We start from the raw sequence: 23923 nt of genomic DNA on the forward strand, positions 1-23923 counted from the left end.
AAAAATAAATAAAAATGTTAAAAAAATTTAAATGTGTGTCATAGTTTGTATCAGGAATTCTAAAAGCCAGTTGTGAATCAGATTCACCTGAGAACTGTTAACAAACAAAAAATTCATGAACCCTAGCCTCAGACGGTTTTTGAGTAGGTCTGGGACAGAGCATGAGACTCTGTAATTCAAAAAATGATCTCAGCTCATTTTGACACAGCTGGCTCTGACCAGGGTTTTAAAACTATGGGTTTGAACAAAAAGTTAAATTACTGCACCATCTGGTGGCAGGATACCCTAACTGCAGATTCTGTGTGTTGATGGTGGGGGTGGTTCCTGTCTGGAATAGGTCCTGATTTCTCTTTCTTCTTTCTTTCTTGCTTTCTTGCTTTCTTTCTTTCTTCTTTCTCTTTTTAAAGTTTATTTATTTACTTAATTTTAGTAACCTCTACTTCCAGTGTGGGACTCAAACCGATGACACTGAGATCAAGAGTCCCATGATCTTCCAACCGAGCCAGTCAGATGTGCTGGCCCTGATTTCTTTTAACCGAGTTAATGCTATTGAACAAAAATTAGGCTCAGGTCATGATATCGCAGTGTGTGAGTTTGAGCCCCACGTGGGCCTCGCATTGGGCTCACCACTGTCAGCACAGAGCTTGCTTCAGATCCTGTCTCCCTCTCTCTCTGCCCCTCCCCTGCTTGCTTGCTTGGTCTCTCTCAAAAATAAACACTTAAAAAAATTATCTCAATAGATGTGAAATAAACATGTATTAACGTTCAATATTCATTCATGATATTGGCTGCAAATGTTTGGGGAAGGAAGAAGGAGATCACTAAGTGAGTTGGGCATGAAAAGACAAAAGAAGCACCAACGTCCATAATGAATTAAGGCCCAAATACCCTTCCGTTAGTTTTCAAGCGGGATGCTCTTTTTTGAGAGAGGTCCTAAGCCTCTCCCTGCCATAGACACTCTGCTGTCAGGGTCATGCTGGCCTCTGGGACTCACTGAATCCTTAAGGCACTCAGGCCTAAAAAATGGCAAAGAGGTCAAAAATTGACTCCCTGAGAAAAATTCTTCAATCATGGATAAGGATAACCAAAGGGAAAAAAAATGTACAAAATACTGAAAATGAAGGGAGTTTACCTTGTGTGGTAGTGTGCGGCCCAAGTCACAGCCACTTGTGGGACACCTGAGTATCAAATCCAGCCTTGTTTTGAGACTTTCTTTTCTGGGTGTCAATTCAAAAATGCCATATTTAACAACCACCATTCAGGAGTGTTTTCCCCCTCCCCCTGCAGATGTTAGACCCTGTGATGTTCCGACCAAGAAAAGCTGAACCCTATTTCACACCTACCTAGGTCCGTGCTCTTGGTTCCAATTTCCTTTTTTGAAGCTCAGCTTCTTTCCCAAAAAAGCTGGCCCAAGAATCACTCCATCTTTCCAGTGAGACTCCACCTACCAACGAGGGTGCAATCCAGCCCTTGTGGATTCAACAGTAAAACCATATTAAAACACAACACGACCATGTCATTTTCATCCTACAAGACACCCAAATATGGTAAAGAGTTGTTTACAGAAAGAAGTGTTCACACTGGGGCTGTTGGTGTATGTGTGCATGCGTGTGTGTGTGTGTGTGTGTTAAGTTTGTTTTTAGTATCAGAATGCTGACTTCAACTCAGAAATGAATTGCTAAGTAGCTATATAAAGAAGAAAAAGGAGACAGAAAAGGAAAATAATTAATTAAAAAGGAGTCAGAAAGTAAAACCAAAGGGTGGGGCTCGGTTAAAAAAATCGTGTGCTTGCATAGGCTATTTCTGAGGACAATGGTGGAGGAGAGAGTGAAATGTAATTCCAGATACTTTATTGCAGCTACACTTTGAGCTAAGAGGGCAGCACAGGAAGCAGTCAGCTCCGTTCTGGTTTAACGTGATCAGGAGCCTTCCCTCTGGGATGAGATGCTAAATCCACTGGCTCCTTTCTGAAAGGTCTTAATGAGCCAGCTCAAAGTTGAAGCTGTTTCTCCATTGGTCAATGGCAAAAGTATGGAAAATTCCAGACAGTAGATAAACAAAAATCTTCGAATGTATTTGGCTTTGGGGGTGCATGATATATGATGGTAGAGTTTTCAGTAGCAGATTTCCTTCCTAATGATGTTTTTCTTCGGCTAATAAGGCAGTCCCCCTCTCTGTGCCTGCACATTTGTGGCTGCACCAGCTCACCCTGCCTCAGAAGCTCTGCCACTCTGGTTTTCGCCACTGTCACCTGCTCATGTGCAAGTCCTTCTGATGATTTTTAACAAATGTAAGCAGATAAATGCAGTTAAGCTCTACTTATTGTAGAAGCTGGAACCTGGCATTGTCTGTGGTGACTGGGTAAAATAACTTAAATATTTGGTATACATATTGGTATGCTCTCTCTCTCTCTCTCTCTCTCTCTCTTTTGTGTCTATGTGACAAATACGATTTCCTGAGAAATCTGAACATAAGCTTTATAGGAACCAGCATTGACTCTAACTGGGAGTCATTGGGTAGAGACTCCAACGACATGAAAGCAAAGTCACTAAATGTCAATTCACTTCATGACCAATTTCCTCAATTAATGAGGATTTCTTCCCAAGTTTGGTGTTGCTTTGACCTGGCCACAGGTCTCTGACCCTGCCCGCTTCTGTCCTTGTCACTTGTGTATGCAAGTGGCCAGCTTTCCGGTAACTACACAAGATGCTGACTGTCTTCTACTCCAACAGATTTTGCCCCTGACCTGGTATTTGCGTTTTCAGCAGTATCTGCCCCTGCCTCTATAGCGTTTTAGAGAGAGGAGGATCCTTCCTGAAACAGGGCCCTCTCTGTTTTTGCTGATTTGACCACTGCTTCTGCAGCCCCACCCTTGCCAGGTGCCTGTACCTGCCGCCTGCCTCTGGCAGTGAGACCGCAGCAAACTGGTCGCCTGGTGTGAGGGATTTAGGGCCTGGGCAGAGGTCACACTGGTCACCAGCCCACTTGGTGATTTGGAACACTGGCTCCGTGATTTGCCTGCTTCGTGGCCCCACCGCCTGCCGAGGCTGTGACTCTTCATGGCCACGGTTGGGGAGGGGTTGCAGAGGGACAGGAGCCTGGTGATGGTACCTGCCCAGGTCTCCACGCCCCCCAGGGAACTGGGCAAGTGCTTTTGTTAAATCTCAGCGGTGTCCAAGGGAATTGCCTCAGTGTCCATGGCAGGGGGACTACTCAAGCGGGTGTCACAGACTGCCTGCGAAGAGAGGCAGGGGGACCCAGGGTGGGACTGTTTGGGGGGGGGGGAAGTGTGGGAGACAGAGGTCAAGGTGGCACCTCCAGGAGGACGGCCCAGGAATGGAGAAATGGTGGAGCCGGGTGGAGAGAGATCCACCCGCACATAGTCAAAGGGCCTCTGGTTCTGAGTGAGGACAGAGGATCCAGGGGCAGGACGGTAATGATGTACATTTACTCAGGTTCTCTCGGAAAAGGTAAATGTGAGGGGTGCCTGGGCGGCTCAGTCGGTTAAACACCCAACTTTTGGTTTAGGCTCAGGTCATGATCTCCCAAACTGAGATCGAGCCCCCCCATCCAGCTCTGCACTGGCCGCGTGGAGCCTGCTTGGGATCCTCTCTCTGCCCCTCCCCTACTCTCTGTGTCTCTCGCTCTCAAAAATAAATAATTAAATCTTAAAAAAAAGAGAGAGAGAAAAAGAAAAGGTAAATGTAGAGGAAGTAAAAGTCCTGAAGTTACTTTCTGATGTCTTTTTATTACTTTTTTACTTTTTACTTCTTATTTTTTTAACTTTTTTTTTTTTTTGAGAGAGAGAGGGTGCAAGTGTGTGAGGGGGCAGAGAGAGAGGGAGAGAGAGAGAAGTAGGGTTCACCTGGAGCGGGGCTCAAGCTTGCAAGCCATGAGATTATGACGGTATATATAATGTATGTAATATATATATATATATATATATATAATATATATATAACCGAAAAACACAGAAATACGATTTTTAAGTGTACAATTAAGTGGCATTAATTACATCCATAATGTACAACCATCACCACTATCTATTTCCAGCATTTCCTTACTTCCAACAAGAAACTCTGTACCCATTAAGCAGTAACTGTGCATTGCCTCTTCCTTGGCTCCTGGTGACCTTTATTCTACTTTCTGTCTCTGTGAATTCATCTCTTCTAGATACCTCAGTTAGGTGGAATCATAAAATATCTTTCCTCTAGTGTTTGGCTTCTGTTACTTAGCATAATGTCTTCAAGGTTCATCTATGTTGTACATGTGCAAAATTTCTTTCGGTTTTATGGCTGAATAATATTCGATGTCTCTTTTTTGACCACCGGATTTCTCCCACTTTGCAAAAACACAGAGTACTCCATGGCATACACGAAGCCGTGCACATCATTGAAGGCTTTGTCTTAAAAAAAGACACCAGGGCTGGTGGCGAAGCGGCCCCTGGAAGTTCAGCTGCTGAAGAGAAGAGTTGCCGCCTTAATAAATCCACTCTTTCTTTCCACGGACATCTCCTCCCCATCAAGAACTGACCACATTTGACCTTTCTGAGTTGGGCAAACTTGGAAGAATGGCCCGGCAAGGAGTTAAATATATGGAGAAAGATGATTCAGAGTCCATTTTAATCTTTGCCTACACCTGAAAGGAAAAGAAATGTTCCTAATTTGTGGTTATTTACAGCACTGTAAATCAAGCAAATGCCATGAAGTGCCAATAAAAATTTTTAAAAATCAGCCTTAAATAGCTAAACTCTCAACAGCAGCTCATAAAGTGAGGCTTGGCAGTTGTTAGGTAGTTATGGTTAAATTGACAGTCCTTTGGGGAGTTAAGATATCCAAGAAGCAGAGGTAGTTCAGACTATAGTGATAAATGGTTGGGCTTGTTGGTTGAAGAGATTTTATAGCACACATTTAAGCTTCACCGCCTGTGAGAAGGTGAACAGGAAAAAGAGGTTATCACTTCTTCATAGCCGCTCCATTCATTATCGACCTCAGGGGGTCTTGCGGCACCCGAGAAAAGGCAAGGCGGAGGCTATTTAAAGGCGGAAATCATTTCTAGGTAATGTGATATTGTCAGGCAGAGAGAGAGATAGGGAGGGAGGGAGTTAGAGAGTTGTGCAAATCTAGTAAAGATCCAAAAAGAGAACGTTAAAAAAAAACAATATATCAGAAAAGGAATTTTTAAGACCACAATAAAGAAAAATAACAAAAATGTAATTTCCTCTGAGACTTTCTGACAGAAGATGGTAGGGCACAGTTATACTGACTCCACTCCCTATGCTAGAAGCTCCCCAAATAACAAGAAGAAAAGCAAAACAAAAGAGGGCACGGTTCCATAGTTGATGAAACTTGGCTTGGGCTCAACCACAGAGTATGATGAATATCTGTTGTATGCCGTGACATTTTCACCAGATGAGTCCTACCTCTCAGGCAGGGGAGTGCTCTGAAAGCAAGTGGAACAAAATGCTAAAATAGCCAACTAACTATCCCTTACTTAGAAAGACAAGGACTTGGGTCATGAGGAGACACAGGAAAAAGTGTAAATCCTGATGGGCTTTTCGTTTCTTAACCTAGAGCTAGAGGGAAGGGGGCTGCCAGACTTATTTCCCCCTATCCAGAAATGGATGAGAAGTGAGACAGGCCTGAACAAAAGACAGAAAACATGACCTGGCTTCCAGTCGCTTACCTGAGTCAGTTGAACAAAGAAGTCAATGGTGAGAGCTGCCATATTTCACTATGAGCTTTTTCAAGTCCTGCCTGGGACACCTGCTCCTCCTGGAGAGAGGAGTTATGCCCTCATACAGAGCAGATTGCCTGAGAAATATGAGCCCAATGTTGTTTTGAAGCACATACCTGGACTGAAGTTGCCAGGGACACTTTGCCCTCCCTGGTCCCACAACCATTTTTTAAAGTTTATTTATTTATTGGGGGGGGGGGGTCAGAGAGAGAGGGAGAGGGAGAGAATCCCCAACAGGCTCCACCCTGTCAGCATAGAGCCCAACATGGAGCTCGAACTCACGAACCATGAGATCATGACCCGAGCTGAAACCAAGAGTTGAAGGCTTAACTAACTGAGCCGCCCAGGTGCCCTGGTCCCACACCATTTTTGAGCAAAGAGTAGTAGTAAGTTTAAGGACAAAAGGTGGGACCTGAATGTTATTTTCAAAAAGGACAAAATCAAACAGAACAAGCAAAAAGCAAGTGCAGAACCTATATGAAAAGAAAATTTCCAGAAAAAGAATAACATTTATGACAAATATTACTCTATGTACTCTACCCAGAAACTAAAAAGGAAATACATTTTGAAAAGCAGTCTCAAAGAGGATATAAATGATACAATTATCACAGAGGAGAGAATAATAAGGGCATGAAAAGTGAGCCTCCTAAGGGCAAGAAAGAAATACAAGATAATTTAAAAAACAAAACAGGGGTGCCTGGGTGGCTCAGTCGGTTGAGCATCCGACTTTGGCTCAGGTCATGATCTCACGGTTTGTGAGTTCGAGTCCTGCGACAAGTTCTGTGCTGACAGCTTGGAACCTGGAGGCTGCTTTGGATTCTGTGTCTCCCTCTCTCTCTGCCCCTCCCTCCCTGGCACTACGTCTCTCTCTATCTCTCTCAAAAATAAATAAACATTAAAAAATTGAAAACAACAACAACAACAACAACACCCATAGAGATGTGAAAACAGAAAAAGGAAAACTCAATACCACTAAACTTAAGATGAAAGACTGAAATAGGAGATTTAACTAGAATTTGACTCTACTCTGTTAGTATGCATGACTGATACCCAACACCTAGTAGAGTTTCTGGTGCAGTGTAGGTACATATCATTGAATAAATGAATCAGGAAAATGGCAATTTCGAAGAAGGGAACAGAAAAGGGAACTGAAGAAATAATTTAGATATAAGAATTTTTTTTTCCTGAAATAAATTAGATTTCAGTCTGTAGACCCAGAAGACACAGAATGCTGTAGAATGCTTCAGACGGTTAAGTTGCTGAACTTTTAAGTGTAAACAAAGAGTTGTATGGGCCTTCGGGCAAAAACAAAACAAAACAAAAGACAAAAACAAAAACAAGTAATGTATTGACGAGAATATAGATAATGTAGGGCTGGCCTCAGAGTTTCCCACCACAACATCTCATTAGTCAGTTAGTAGTGGAGCAGTGACAAGAGTTCCAAGTGGGAAAGTAAGACCCAGACTCATATACTTTTCTAGATTGTTATGAATGTATAAGGGAACAAAGGACAGCTTCCACCTGAGGGAATACAACATTCACGAGCCCGTCTTGGAAAAAGAAAACTATAAAAAACAAAATCCATCCAATCACATGATAAATGAGAATAGAGAACTCAGGAAAGGGAAGCAGTGTATAAAAGGACTCATAGTGAGCGTTAAACCCATTTCTGTAACAGTGGGACCTATGATTTCAGAGAATAAGTAGCACAAATACCAACAATGTAAAATTAACAAGAAAAGTGTTTAAATGGCCTGTGAGAATGAAAAGAAGTATGAGTTTTAGTGACTTCATCCTTCATATTGAGGATTCAGCAGATAGTATTTAAAGTGTGTAGCTCTAGAAATAGAGAAGGGGAAGATGCAGTACACGTGTGCTTCTCAGCTGCCCTTTCCCCCGCTGCTGGTTCCTACTCAATGCCTGAAGAAGCTGCTCTTACGTTGTCAGGCAGAACCTACGGAGTTAAGAGGAAAGAGAGAGAGGGAGAGGGAGGGAGATTGCAAGGAGAAGAGGGAGAGAAAACCAAGGAAGAGTAGGAAGGGGAGGAGAGAAGGAAGTGGGGGAGGGAGGTGATTTATTTGTTTCCTTTTGTCCAGACCAGAACCTAGAGAAGAGCCCCAAGGTGAGTATGGAGCTCCAAGTTCTTAAAGAAAGTCTACCTTGTGAAAATAGAGAGCTCTCTGAGAAGGCAGCTTAGGCAGGGTGAGGCCCTGACCTTCAAAGCACTCTGGGATTGCTAAGCAATTAGCCAGGGTCTTCTTTTTTGTGGTTCTGCAGTCTGGTGAGCAGAAGGGATGACTGTAGGTGCCTTAACAGGGCATTACAGCTTGCCAGGTGGTCCATCTCCTGATCACAAGGGCTGAAAGTGTCTGTCCCATCCCCATAACCCATAAGTTGTCCACTGCCTAAGATGAACTTGGGTTCACATCGAAGAAAGTCTTGAGCAGGCAATGAAAATGGGGATTGAGCAGCTAGAGAAAGAATAACAAACACAGTCAATGAAACAGGCAGTTTCTACTGAAACGATGGCTGGAGGAGAACTATTACAACTGGATAACAAACAAATAGACAAACAAATGCATTTAAGGAAGTTCAAGCATAGTATTTTGCAAGATATTTTCTGTAAGAAACCTCCTACATACACACACACACATACATACACATGAACACAAACATGCACATCTGCATATCCAGAATGTACTAAGAAACACTTTAAAATCAGTGAGAAAAGGACAACCCAATAAAACAATGGGCAAAAAAGTTGAAAAGGCACTCCACAATATCCAAATAGTCGATACATAACAAACCCACAAATTAAATATTAATTAAATTTAATATTAAATGGTATTAATATTAAATAATATGAATCTATAATATTATTTTGTTTTAATATTAAAAAAACAAATTAAAACTACAGTGAGAGGCCTCTGCAAATCTACCATAATGACTAAAACATTAAAAACTGTGTAGCAAATAGGTCTCTCAGATCCTGCTTGTGGAGATGTAATCTGGTGCACTGTAATGGAAAATTGTTTGATAATATCCACTGAAACTAAAATATAACTCAGTAAGTTCACTTCTATCTGGCAGAAATACATACCTAAATTTACCAAAAGAAATGTACAAGAATGTGTTTATAGTAGCATTATTTGTCATAGCCCCCTAATCGGAAACCAATCCGAATGTCCATCAAGAGTAGGATATATTAGGGCTGCCTGTGTGGCTCAGTTGGTTTAAATGTCTGACTGTTGATTTCGGCTCAGGTCATGATTTCACGGTTGGTGGGTTCAAGCCCCACACTGGGCTCTGTATTGACGGCATGAAGCCTGATTGGGATTCTGTCTTCCTCTCTGTCTGCTCCTCCCCCTGCTCACACATCCATCTCAAAATAAATAAACATTTCAAAAAAAGGGTAGGATGTATTAATAATTTGTGGTATATTCATATAATGATGTAATAATATATAGCAATAAAAAAAATGAATCGGGGCGCCTGCGTGGTTCAGTTGGTTAAGTGTCTTGATTTTGGCTCAGGTCTGTGAGTTCCAGCCCTGCCTCTGGCTCCACACTGATAAAATGGAGCCTGCTTAGGATTCTCTCTCTCCCTCTCTCTCTGCCTCTCCTCCGCTCATGTGCTCACTTTCTCTCTCTCTCTTTCAAAATAAATAAGCTTTATTTATTTATTTATTTATTTATTTAATTTTTAAAATTTTATTTATTTTTGAGAGAGACAGACAAAGCGAGCATGAGCAGGGGAGGGGCAGAGAGAGAAGGAGACAAAGAATCCGAAGCAAACTCCAGGCTCCAGCTGTCAGCACAGAGCCTAACTCAGGGCTCAAACTCACCAACCCCAAATCATGACTAGAGCCAAAGTTGGATGCTTAACAGACTGAACCACTCAGGCACTCCTAAATAAACTATTTTAAAAAGAAGACTGAATTGCTGCTATATGCAACAAGAGGGATGAATCTCACAAATCCAATACCGAGCAAAAGAAGACAGAAAAAAGGGTATAACTCTATGACTCCATTTATTTAAATTTCAAAAATAGGCAGAAGTCAGACAAATGTTTACCTTTAGGGGGGAGCTTCTGGAATATTTCTAATGATTTTTATCTTCATTGTGTTTGGTTATACAATTATATTCCCTTTGTAGAAGTTTGTTGAATTGTACAAATCTATGATTTGTGAAGTTTTCTATAATTTAATTAAAATGTTTAGAAAAAATCAACATGCATTTATAATAAAATCTTTCAGTAAATCAAGAATGAAAGAATATTGTGAAAATATAAAAAAACTAACACTACAAACCAATATCTTTTATTACATATCATATTTAAATACTACCAGTGAGCCCATTAATGTCAGGAAAAATACAAGGAAGCTCACTATCACTTATATCATTAAAAAATTGTTCTGGTGGAAAAAATGTTCTGGGAATGTTAGTCAACCCTGCAGGTAAGAGAAATAGAGTATAAATATCAGAAAGGGGTCAATAAATTTCATTATTTGGGAATAATATGATTGTATACCTGGAAATCCAAATGATACATCTGAAAAATTAATTTAAAGACTAGGTGAGATGGCTAGCTAAAAAAACCCTCAATATTTAAATATCAATAGTTTGTCTATAGACAAATGATAATTAAGATCATAAAAAATAGAAAAATCACATTCACAATGTAATACAAAAATAAATATCAGTGAATAAAAATTAAGATATATGAAGAAAAATAAAACTGTTGAGGATCAAATGAAAGAAGAAAATTAGACAATAAAACTCAATATTGCAAAGTGTCAATTGCCCTATATATTCATGCAATCCATAAATACCCACACAATTCTGGGAAGAGTGGGGATTTGACAAAATAACTTATCATGTTTATCTCTAAAAGTTAAGATGAGGAGGGGCACCTAGGTGGCTCAGTAGGTTCAGTGTCGAACTCTTGATTTCGGCTCAGGTCATGATCTCACAGTTTGTGAGACTGAGCCCCACTTCAGGCTCTGTGCTAACAGCATGGAGCCTGCTTGGGATTCTCTCTTTCCTTCTCTCTCTGCCTCTCCACTACTCATGCGTTCTCTCTCTCTCTCTCTCTCTCTCAAAATAATAAATAAACTTAAAATTAAAAAAGTTAGGATGAGGAAAACAGGAAAATTATGAGAAGGGATAATAAAAATGAACTCTATACTCACTACTATAATAAGAAACTGAATAGAGAGTTCAAAAGCAACTATTTAGATTAGTGGATTATCTAGCAAATTGTTTTGAGACACCAGCTAGGTTTTCTTTTGTGGGATGGGGGTGGGGGTATTTGGTGAAGAACCAGATACCTAGTTCACTTTTTAAAATGTAAAACCTTTTTATTTAGACTTTATCTTTTTAAAGCAGTTTTAAGTTCACAGCAAAATTGAGGGGAAAGGTACAGAGATTTGCCATATGCACCATGTCCCTACACATGCATATCTTCTTTCATGTTCAACATCCTCCACCAGAGTAGTACATTTGTTACAATTGATGAACCTACATTGACACATCATTACACTGAAAGCCCATAGTTTACATTACAGTTCACTCTTGGTGTTGTACATTCTATGGGTTGTACAAATGTGTAATGACACGTGTCCATCATTATGGTATCACACAGAGTGTATTAAATGCTCTATAACTCTTCTGGGCACTGCCTACTCACCCCTCCCCATCCCCACCTCCTGAAAACCACTGATCTTTTTTCCATCTCCATAGTTTTGCCTATTCTAGAATACTATATTGCTGGAATCATACAGTATGTACCCTATTTCACATATTACTAAGTGAAAGTTTGGCTATTTTCCTCTGTGTCTTTTCATGGCTTGATAGCTCATTGCTTTTTAGCACTGAATCATTCTACTGTCTGGTTATACCACAGGTTATTTATTCATTCATCTTCTGAAGAACATTTTTGGCTGCTTCCAAGTTTGGGCAATTATGAATAAAGCTTCATCTTTGTGTGTAAGTTTTTGTGCGGACATAAGTTTCCAACTTTTTTAGGTAACTAACAAGGAGTGTGATTACTGGTTCATACGGTATGCCTAGTTTTATAAGAAACTTTCCACTGTCTTCCAAAGTGGCTATATCATTTATGCTAGCAATGAATGAGGACTTCTTGCTGTTCCATACTCTTGCCAGCATTTAGTGTGGTCGGTGTTCTGGACATTGGCCATCCTAATAGGTATATAGTTGTATCTATTGCTGTTTTAATTTCAACTTCCTGATGACATATGATGTGGAGCATCTTTTCCCATGTTTAGTTGCCATGTGGGTATCTTTGATGAGTAGTCAGAAAAGGTCCTTGGCCCATTTAAAACCTAATCAGGCTTTCTTATTGTTAAGTTTTAGGAGTTCATTGTATACTTTGGATAAAAGTCATATTTATCAGTCATAGTTATCATATGTGTCTTTTGCAATTTTTTTTTTCAGTCTGTAGCTTGTCTGCTCATTCTCTTGGCATTGTCTTTCAGAAGATTTTAATTTTAATGAAGTACAGTTTACTTATTGTTTCGTTTATTGTGCCTTTGGTGTTGTATCTAAAATGTCATCGTCAGCCCTAAGGTCAGCTAGATTTTCTCTTTATGTTATCTTCTAGGACTTTTATAGTTTTGCATTTTACATTTAGGTCTACATTTTGAATTAGTTTTTGTGAAAGATGTAAAGTCTGTGCCTAAGTTTATTATTTTTTGCATGTGGGTATCCAATTGTTCCAGCACCATTTTCTCAATTTTATCTTTTCTTTCAAAAATTCTTGAAATTTACCATTTTATCTTCTTCATTTTATTGCCTTTGCTACTTTGTTAAATATAAGTTGTATATAGTTGTGTGGGCCCATTTCTGGGTTCTGTATTCTGTTTCATCATTTAATTTGTACATTTTTTCACCCATACCATGCTGCCTTGATTACTGTTTAAGTAATCTAATTAAGTAAGTGATTTAATTTAGGTAAGCTAATTACTATTAGCTTTATAGTAGATCTTAAAGTCTGGTAATGTCAGTCCTCCACCTTTGCTGTTCTTCAATGTTATATTGGCTATTCTGGGTCTTTTGCCTCTCCATATAAACTTTAGAGTCATTTTGTTGATATCCACAATATAACTTGCTGGGATTTTGAGTGGGATTACACTGAATCTATAGATCAAGCTGGGAAGAATTGACATCTCAGCAGTATTGAGTCTTTCCATCTATGAACATGGACTATCTCTCCATTTATTTAGTTCTTATTTAATTTCATTAATCAGTGTTGTCATTTTATTCATATGGTTCTTGTACATTATTTTGTTAGGCTTATAAATAAAGATTTCATTTTGAGAGGGGTGCCTGGATCATTTTTTTATGCCAAAATAAATTGCCAATGGATATAAGGTTTAAACATACAAAAGTAAACCATAATACTAACAGCAGAAAAGATGGATGAATTTTTGTATGATCTTGGCACTAAGTGTGAGGTACTATGATTGCAAGTGCTTTATATGTAATAGCTAATTTAATCCTCACAACTCTACTAAGTAATCATTTTTATGGTCCCTATGTTACAGATAAGGAAACAGAGGCTAGATAGGTTAAGTGTCTTGTCCAAGATTATAGAACTAGTAAGCAGAAGAGATAAGATTTGAATATCAGAAGTCTAGCTCCAGAGTTTGTGTTTGGAATACTACACTGCTTCTCTGGTAACCAAATATATGCAGTGCCCTCCTACACATCCTATGTATATGCACAGATGATATTTAAGTTTCTGAATTTAAAAACATTACGCAAAGTAAAAAATATTTATAAAAAGCAATCTTGGAAAATATTTACACTATATATTATAGACAAGGTACAGAATTTTCAAATATGCAAATAATGTACAAAGCACTAACAAACGGATGACAGAAAGGAAGGAAAAAGAAGCCAACAAAAATAGAAAGACATGAATAAGCTGTTCATTGAAAACAAATACCAATGGCCAATAAGCTTATATGTGCCATTCATCTTGAAAAAGTACCAGTTAAAACAATGATAAAATATCACTTTTGTCTACCACACTGTCAAGTATTGAAAAGTTTAATAAAAATCAAGGTTTTGAACAAGTTGAGGAAAAACAGACACATCCTACTGTCAAAAGTGTAAACTGGTAGAAGTTTGACATGGTGATTTGGCAGCATCCATCAAAAAAATTAACATAACTATCATTTGACCCATTAATTACACTTCTAAGTATTTATTCCATAGATGGAATGAGTGGCTGAAGATACATATGCACCAGAATGTTTGCTGCATCAGTATTTATAACAGTGGTGTTGAAGTATAGTCTATATGATGATGACAACTCACCAGTTGTCGGTTATTAGTCTGTGAGGAGATAAGGGATCGGAATATACATCAACTAAGAGTACTGTGAGTTCACGTGACATTTTTTTTCATAGAAGTTTTTCTTGCAGTATGTTGGTTTATATTAGGGCAAGCTCCTTTGCTCAGTGTGAAATAGCACTTTGAATAGCACTAGTTTATAATAACTAAAAAATGGAAATAACCCAAAAGTCCACCCAGGAGGTATTTGCTAAGCAAATTATATTAGATACAAAATAAAATTCTACATATTCATTTAAAATAATGAACTCTACACACACACACACACACACACACACACACACACTCACGATGGAATGGAAAAAAATATTGCAGAACAATATGAATATAGTAAGAAGTGCAAGATGAAAAAGTACAAGTTTGTGTATGCATTGAGTTTCCGAAAATACACACAAGACATTGTTAACCATGGTTATCTTTGGGGTGTGGGATTGGGGTCATGGGGAGATAGGGTATGGGGTTTTTTATCTTATGCCCTTCTACACTGCTTACATGTTTCTACAACTAGCATAAGTTACATTTGTACTTTTTCAAAACATGATTTCAAATTTTAAATTTTATTTAAAAGTTGTGAATATAAGTCAGAATGAGACTCACTGCAGATCAAATTTCCAGAAACTGGCTTTGGGCTGCAGTTTGTTTCAGAAGACTTACTGAGGCAATCTTTGCATGAATTTCCACGGAGTCATCTGTGTAAAGATGTAAAAAGCACATCAGCTTGTTTGTCCAAACTCAGAAGTTGGTTTTTCTCACCTTAAAAAAAAAGAGTTTATTATGGGCAATGCATACACTTCTCAAACCAAATTTTTAGTCCGTTTCTAAGATGTGTCTGAATAGTCAGGATTCTGTCCCCGCAGTGTGACAATCGCTCACCTTATTCGGACCATAATTGTTATAAAGAAGTATAGGATCAGAAGACTGTTCAGGAAGGCCCAAAGATGGCAGACCACAGTATGAATTGGACAAAATCTGGGGGTCCTACATGCTTCATGGACGCCACGGTTTATATTACCAAAACTTACGGGATATTAGGCCTTTCTGAGTCATCTGGAACACATTAATAATCATTACCAGTTGTACAGTACATGCAGTTTGCAAAGTGCTTTTATATCCACTGTCTTACTTAATCCTCACAACAGATCTTTGGAGTAGGTAAATTTCATAGATCAAATTTTATAGATGCAAACACTGGGTATACAAGGCTTATTGCTTATTCCCCAAAGTCACTAAGCAGCGAAGAGGCAAAGCCAGGTTATGCCAGTCCAAGTTCTTACCACCACCCCACACTGCTTTCCAAGGCATGGCCGACCTAAGCTGCCCCAGACAGAAGAGTCTGGGAGGCTTGCTTATTCTCTGTGTTTATTTGCATGATGTTATGCTGTTGAGCTGGAGGAGTTTAAAAGCAGACCATGGCTGTTGCCACTGTTTGTTAAACACTGCTACTTGGAGCAAGCAGAGAACACAGACCGCAGCTTGAGTTCTTAGTCATCTTGAAGAAGATCAGGCAGGATGAATACAGGGAAAAGCAATTCTAGTTGATATGGATGAAGGAAGCTCTCGCACATGCTGTTTTCTATTGGTATGTCTGTTCTTTCCTACCTTTGTTCTACTTTGTGCTTTTCTCCATGACGTTCAAAGTAATGATAATAAAATGATCTTTCTCGAAGGTGTTCCCAACTCTGATCCCAACTGTTAGTACTTCAAATGTTTATTTATATTTTTCAGGGAAAGAGTGCATGTACATGTTGGGGGAGGGGCAGAGGAAGAAGGAGAGACAGAGAATTCCAAGAAGGCTCCATGTTCTCAGCACAGAGCCTCATGCGGGGCTTGATCTCACGAACCATGAGATCATGACCTGAGCCGAAGCCAAGAGTGGGATGCTTAGCTGATTGAATCACCCAGGAACCCCAACTATTATTACCTCACAGCAGTCTTTCGTGTCAGATAGCTTTCCTTTCCCAAGGCTCTTCATTAAACTATCCTTTTCTCATATTCCATGTGTATTTCTACTTGCACTCAAACCTTATATAGAGGAATTATAATTATATGATAACACTTTCCATTTATTAAGCACCTTTCAATACCAGGCACTGTGGTAGGCACTTTATATATCCTATATGATGATCTCTAAACCTTGTATCAAATCAAGGTATGACTCATTCTTCTCACTTTGCAGATGAAGAAACCCAAGCCCAGAAGTGACTGAATCTGGATCTTATAGTAGTGAGTGGGAAGAGCTGAGATTCAAACATAGATCTGTCTAGCTTCAAAGTCAAGATTGTCTCCAGTACATACATAGCACGTGGTAATAATGCTTACTGTCATAGCTACTGAAAGAAGGTATTTAGTGAAAATGTTCATTTTGAAGTTATGTATTTTAACAGCATCATACTCTCTTTTCCTCGGCTCTTAAAAGGTGGGTTGGTGGTCTAAGGTGATGAAAGTCAAACCTAATACAAATGCAGTACTCCCATATCATATCCCTTACCAACCTAAAGAGAGTTACAACATATAATGGACCCTTCTGTTCTTTCTCCACCTGGTCAACTCTCAAAGGAAAACAAAATTCATATGATCATTGAGGTCTAGAAATTAACTTTTATTTTCAATCTGTCAAGAACTCCTGGCAGTTATTAATTTTATTAAAATGATTACATATGGCAAAACAAAGAATAGAGGTAATTCTATTTCTCTACAACATAAATTATGAGTTAGATTCTTAGCTGCTGGCTCAGCATTGTTCAGGATTCTTTTAAAGGATTTGGGAGGGGAGACTTTAATTTCCAGAAAATGTTAAAGCAGCAAGAGAAAAAATAAATTAAAAGTAATTGCAAATGGAGATATTGCCAAGGATGTCCTAATTATAAAATCTTCTTGATGTGTTTATAGGCCAGATTCCAAGCTTTGGTATTAAAAAAAAAATCATGTGAAAGCTCTCCTATATTGGCTTGTCATCCATATTTTATATCATAGAGCAAATCTGCTGATTCTTTTTAAAAAGATGGCAAAAGTGAATTATGACTAATTCAAACAAAAAACAACCAGCATCCATTCATCTAACTGAAGTATGTCAAAACAAAATCAATTTTATTAAAATATTTAATACCAGAATAACTTATAATAGTATGAAAAAGAGTGAAGTACTTGTCCTTAGTTTTCTCTGACATGATCACATTTTGACAAATTAATTTATAAAGATTCCAAAGTTTTTATCATGGATCCGTAACTACTTAAGGATGTAAACCAAAAGAACTCATACTTCATCCGATCATACAGTCATAACTTAACATATCTTGCTTTGCACTTACTGTTACTGCAAACAGCAATTTAGAAAACAAAGTAAAAATATATATATACAAAATATTTTTATATCAAATTATCTTCATTACACTAAATAAACCCAATCCCCAAATGCTATGTTACATGAAAAAGTGTCCTACAATTTATATCAAGAATGATATTGTCCATGTATCAACTAGAGCAGCCTTTGGTTTTAAAAGCGTTTTGCAAAATAAGGAAAAATATCACCACACGGCTGCACTATTGGCTCTCATTCACACTCACAAAAATGCTTTCCAGTTAAAAAAAAATTACAAAATAGATTACATACCCAGAAAAAACATCCCACCATAAAAGAGTCAAATCCTTTTTTACTTCTCTGTAGCACATATACTCTGTTATATTTGGCATCTCTGGTGTTTATTCAAGTTTCAAGTCTCCCCAAGCTGATTAGAATATTATTGTTTGATTGAAACCTATATTCTTCTTGATATTGATTATTCTCACTCAGTGATAGTCTAATTTAGAAACAAAATGTTCTTTCTTTTAATGCATGATTTCACTTAATTTTTACTTAAATGTCCTACTTGGCAAATTCAAAGACTGTCAATGTTTTGTTTTCCATATGTTTTAAATTTAAAAATCAATTTTATGTCTGTATAAGTATATTCACATAGAGATACGTTTCTTTCATTGTCTTGTTCTCGTTGCAATATAAATTGTCCATCAGCAATTATAATTTGAAATGAACCAAATAAAAGGGTTTCAGCCATTCCATATGAAAAAGTTTCCATCACAAAAAGCACTGACCTCTAATGCAAACAGGATTATGTGTTAAAACTAAACTACAGGTTTAGTTCTGCACGGGAAAATTCTGAGTAACTTACGTAATAAAATTTTAAAACACTTATGCAAAACTTAAGAAAGAGAAAATCCAAATTACTTCTAAAGGGCATTGTGGTGTTTCCCAGCAGTGCTTGGAAAAAGTTTTCCAGATCACAATGGATTCACTGGGATTCTTCTTAAATAAACATACTATGTGATTGCCGCTCCTTTCATTTTGGACCTTTGTAGTGTGTCAGATAGGCAGGCAAGATACATGCATGAAATTCTCACTGTCACTCTGAAAAGCATGCTGAACAATTTTTAAATACTGCAGCAGTTTTTTGTTTTTTAAAGGAACATCTCATTTGGGCTGTGTAGATTTCCAAGTTTTACCATGTGAATTACTGAAAACATTTTGAGGGCTTTCAGCAGTTCTGGTTTCTGTCCTGAAATGGTTAGGCCCATCTGGAAGGACACACACGGACTAACAAGCATTGTGGCGTTGTCATTTGAGGCACAGCAGCTCTGCTGTGCCCACGTTGTTGCTTATTTTGGGGGGAAGCAAGGCACTTACTGTAATGGCAATGCAGACACTTTATGCATAGTTTGAGTAACATAAAATAAGTTACTACTTTTGATTAAAGTGAGGTTTTTATAATTTATATGTCTCTTATAGAAGCAACTAAATGATATATTTAGGATAATTAAAAACAAGAAGAGGTTTGAAAGGGAGTCATTTTCACTTTTGCTTCGGCTCTTAAGATGAGGGTTGATGGGAAAACACTGACACGAAGAGCAGCCGTAGGTCTGAAAAGGGACAAACCCTTAAAATGGCTGAACCAGTGGCACTTTGACCGTCTTTACTTCTGCTATATGTGATGACTTCTGGATGATGCAGCTGGTTGTTCCCTGCAGCGTGTCTTTGCCCTGTGCAAGATTGGTTAAGGCCATCGCTGCATTAATCTCCTTCCAGTATGTATCGTCCTTGCTTGGTCCCTTCCTATTGGCTGCACTGGATTTAAGCAAAAAAGAAAGAAAATGATCAAACACATTGCAGCATACACAGAAAATGCCATCAGCGAAACACATAAATGGCAAATAAAAACATATTTCTCACCTGTCACCCTTATTGGATCCATTTTCCAGAGCGTCTGTAAAGACAAGCGAAAATTCAATTACTTTTCTTTTTTTCTTTCTTTTTTTTTTTAATTTTTTTTTCAACGTTTATTTATTTTTGGGACAGAGAGAGACAGAGCATGAACGGGGGAGGAGCAGAGAGAGAGGGAGACACAGAATCGGAAACAGGCTCCAGGCTCTGAGCCATCAGCCCAGAGCCCGACGCGGGGCTCGAACTCACGGACCGCGAGATCGTGACCTGGCTGAAGTCGGACGCTTAACCGACTGCGCCACCCAGGCGCCCCTTTTCTTTCTTTTTTAACCTTAGGAGCTGCATCATTAATTTACCGGCATAGAGATTCATCAGGAAATCTGGTTGAAATTAATTAATTTTTTTACAAAGAAAAAGCAGTTTAAATTAAGATACAAAAGAAATCTCTTTGCAAAGAAGCAAGATGAGAACAGGTAATAAAGAATTAAAAATAGCTTTCATAAGTAAACAAAAATCTGATGTTAATGTATGCTGAAAAATCGGGCCTTTTCATGAGGAGGAAGACAGCACACAGGGACAGGAACACTAGCTCTTCCTGGGCCAGGTTCTGGTCTCACTCCCTCACTCACCTGCTGTCTACCTTTGGATAGACTATGATGCCCCCACAGTCTGGGATGCAGTTTCCTCAACTATAAAATAAGGGAGTTCCTAGAAGATCTTTAGAGTGCCTCTGTGATTTCATGGGACTCAAACCTTCATCTCAGAAAAAGGACTGGCAAATAGTTCCCTCTGACTAGCTAGCCAGAGTGACAGATTCAACACTGGCAGCAGCACTGGACTTCTGGCATGTTAGAGTAAGCAGACATCAGTCTTCAAGCTGCAAAGGAAACCCTCTTACTGTAGGAAATGAGCATTAGGGTGTGAGCTTTGCTTATGCACTCTCTCTATTGGTGTAGATTCCCTCCCTCTCTCAGGCACTAATGTCTACCAATGCAAACATCGTTATCAAGAAGGACGAAATGGCCTCTTGATCTTGATTAAATCTCCCTACGTAGCTCTCAGGCTAAAAGAATATGGTATTGGGAACACAAAAAATAGACATGCTGCAGGGAAAGATGTTCAGAAGGTAAAGAGGGTCCGCTAGCATGGCATGGGAAGTGGGGACAAAAGAGTAGAATTGAAACTCCCCATCAGCCTATGAGTCTCCAAAACTAGGTTAAGTCACCACCATCATCATCAACAACAATAGCTACAGAATGAAGCACTTTGCCCCACACAGGAAACATGAAAAACACAATGTGTGTTCAAGGCCTTCTTCTGTTTCTATGGCCTTTGGAAAGCTGTCTTTTGCTGCCTGCAGTCCTCTCCCTTTGTTTTACCCCCCCAGCTCAAAAGGTATTTTTTTTTTCTCTGCAATGCTCAAGGCTAGTTGGGTCAGACAGCATAATTTCCAGATTTGGGCTCTAAGAGAGTCATGGGACTTGAGAATAAGAGCATCAACATAATCATAATACAGTGTGACCAGGATAAAATTCTCCAAGGAAGATATGGTCAAGAGAAAATGATTAAATGTCCATGGAGATGAGGCAGCTGAACTCCTATGTCCTTTAGGAAGGAAAAAGAATTGGGAAAGCCTGTTAGTGCATCCTGAGTCAGGCCTCAGGTCGCTGTGAGCTCTTTTGCATAACCCTTGCTAGAGACCCAGGAAGTTAAAAAAGAAAGAAGGCAAGTAAACAAAACAAAAACATAAATGACAAGGTTGTTATGAAGAATAAATGAGATGTTATGTGTCTGGCCCTAAACAGAACAACAAACATTAGTCTCCTTCTTTGATCTTTCACTTATCCTTTGGGGAAATAGCTGGGTCTGTGAGCAGATGGATGGTCACCATCTGGATCTTCTGGTCCCTACTAGGTTGCCCTGGATGGTTAGCTATATTTCTGCTGCTTTTGATATTTTGAATTGTAAAATTACTTATGTAATTGGAGGCAAAGAATGACAAGTTTTAATTCATGGAACTCCAATAATCTTAGTTTACAGGTCACTTTCTATGTGCTAGGCACTATTCTAAACACTTTGTGTCTTAGCTTATTTAGTATTAGTGACTTTCTATGTGCACAGTATGTCTCTGTTATGTCCACTAAGTCATTCTTTGTTTCATACTATTATCTGTAAATCTTTACTCAGGAATGACAGAGACAAGGCACTACTAAAACAGAGAACAAGTCAAGGCCTTTGTTTAGGAGGAGGGAAGCCAGCAACATTGGATATTTTACAGAGGAAAAAAAAAAGATCTAGGCCTTTGCTCAATTTTGCCCACAAATTGCAACAATTCTGTTGCCAAAGTGAAGCAATAGGTTATGGAGATATTTATTCAATGGAAAGACTTGGCAAAAGCAGAATAAGTTCCATGAAGCTTAAATAACATTAGGGAAATAACAAAACATAATTTAGAAAAGACCATGTAACTGATGCTCTGGCTTACAAACAAAGCAGTCTCACAGATTCAAAGGGGACCAGAGTCAGATTCCCTACCTGAATGGTCAACCCGAGAGTGATTGCTGCATAGATGACAAGAAGGAAGCCTGGGGCTATCAAATATGTAATGGGTTACAGAACCCAGAAATGCCCTAAATGAGTGGAGGAGCCTGCACGTGAAAGGGGAACATGTAATTCACTGTTAAGGTCCATGGAGAGCTTGCATTTAAGACGAAGAGTGAACTTGTATGTCCTGCAGCCCCATTTATGCCTGGATACTGCTGGCGCTCCCTGGGGCTGCCTCCCTGAACTCATTCCACTGAGAAACAAGTTTACTACAGCCAACTGTGAAATTATAAAACTCTGCTTACTCTTGGGGTGTATGTGTTTTACAGTTTGGTGCCTATGAAAATACCTTTGAAGTGTAAAACATAGATTCCAATGCTGTTTGGGTATTCTTAATTAGTTTCACAAATTTCAACAATATGCTCGCCTGTATTCAAAAGAACGCATCCTGTATTTTATTTCTCAGGCAGATGGGTATGTTTAATGTCATTAGGTATGGATTTAGGTTTTTCCCCATCAACAGTAGAAAAGTCTTCATTAAAAAGTAATGAACAGAAGAAAACATTTTGCTTCTCTATCAATAGCAATGCTAAAACAGTGTGTAACAAAACTCAATGTCAAACATTTCAAACCAACAAGGAAGAGGTGACCACTACTTTTTTTTTTTTTTTTTTTGGTGGGGGAGGAGTCTCTGTGTCCAGGGTGCTTTTGGTTTAAACATAAATTGGTATTAGGAGGACATGCTTTTCCTGTTGGTGTTATTGGTGAGTTGCCTGCTGTCACTAGGATATTATGCGTCCAAGAGCCACCTCCTTCAGAGCTGGGTGTTCTAGTTCCCAGAAGAACCAGCAACAGGAAGATAGCAAACAGGGGTCCTTTTACTCTGAAACATTTGTGCTTTTGTAGGAAAGCAAAGGACAATCAAGATCTGGTAGTTTGGGGAGACTGTTTTTCTATTCCTCATGTGGAGATGAAATCTGGGGAGATACCCCAGCTATTTTAGAGAACTGATATCATTTGAGGGGAACTCAGAAAATTTACAATCCACTCGTTATATTCAATAACTGTATTGAACGTGAAGATGTTTTTTTCTTATGCTGGCTCTTATCTGATTCAAGTATTTTGTGTCTTTTCAGCCAATAGTTAAGAGCAGTGAGTCTACTGACCCATCACCAGGGCTCAGGGGGCTCATGCCACTTCTGTCACTACAGACAGGTGGTCTCATAGGCTCGCCTCCAGAAGTGGCATCGAGGAACAATCTGACAGGAGAAGGAAGGATTCTGTAATGCTGCTGAAAAGAGAGAAATCTGAAGTCTGAGCCAGAGCAGACGTTTCACTGCTGTTAATTAACATGCACAGACTTAGGGTCTGACTGCCCCACATTCAGCTCAGCTGTATCTCTCACTCTGCAAGTAGCTTGGCTCGGCCTCTCCAAAGTCTGGGCTAAAACGCCTTTTTAGATTGTAAGGTTCCAAAAATCAGCTACGCTGTCAATTACCATAAAAGCAACTGGTTGGCAGGAACAACTTATTGAACCAGCCAAAAGAGCGTGTTTTAAGACCAAAAAAGAAAAGGAAAGAAAAAAAAGAGGTGCGTAGTTAGGAAAATCTTGGATGCCGTAAAACCCAAACCATGTTAAAACTTAAAGTGGGGCTATCCTCAGTTTGGACATGTGTTTCCTTATAAAGTTACGTAGAGAAACAATTATATTGAAAACCACTTCTATTGCAATTCGAGATGTGTAAGCACCGAGCTCTGTGGGCAAAGTGTCCACTCAATTTTGATAAGTGCAATTTAGAAACGTATTAGTTCTGATATATATTCCTGAAGTAAAGAGTTATAGTCATAAAAAGAGACAAAAATATGGCCAAATCTGTTTCTCTGAGATTTTTTTTCCAAATGTAATCAATAAGCCCTAAAGTTAGGAATGTTTCAAAAGTTCTGCAAATGTGAAGTAGTAACTCACCCCACTGAAATGTAAATAAAGAATATAAGGATTAAAAAAAATAAATAATCTAAAAATCATGCTTTATGTATTTCCCTAACTTAAAAT

At 38.8% G+C, this 23923-nt stretch overlaps 1 protein-coding gene across 1 annotated transcript in view; it reads right to left on the minus strand.

Annotated features, from left to right (window-relative positions):
• Nucleotides 1–16740: 16740 nt before the first annotated feature.
• MKX (mohawk homeobox) overlaps nucleotides 16741–23923 on the minus strand; it is a 65903-nt gene continuing 58720 nt past the window's right edge. Inside the window, exons 5-6 of the mRNA XM_030323216.1 lie at nucleotides 19336–19369; nucleotides 16741–19230 (exon numbers count right to left, since the gene is read on the minus strand). Of these exons, the coding sequence (XP_030179076.1) occupies nucleotides 19044–19230; nucleotides 19336–19369 (221 nt within the window). The 3' untranslated portion in view covers nucleotides 16741–19043. The remainder of the gene's footprint in view (nucleotides 19231–19335; nucleotides 19370–23923) is intronic.

This window comes from Lynx canadensis, chromosome B4 (assembly GCF_007474595.2).
Source record: "Lynx canadensis isolate LIC74 chromosome B4, mLynCan4.pri.v2, whole genome shotgun sequence".
NCBI lineage: Eukaryota > Metazoa > Chordata > Mammalia > Carnivora > Felidae > Lynx > Lynx canadensis.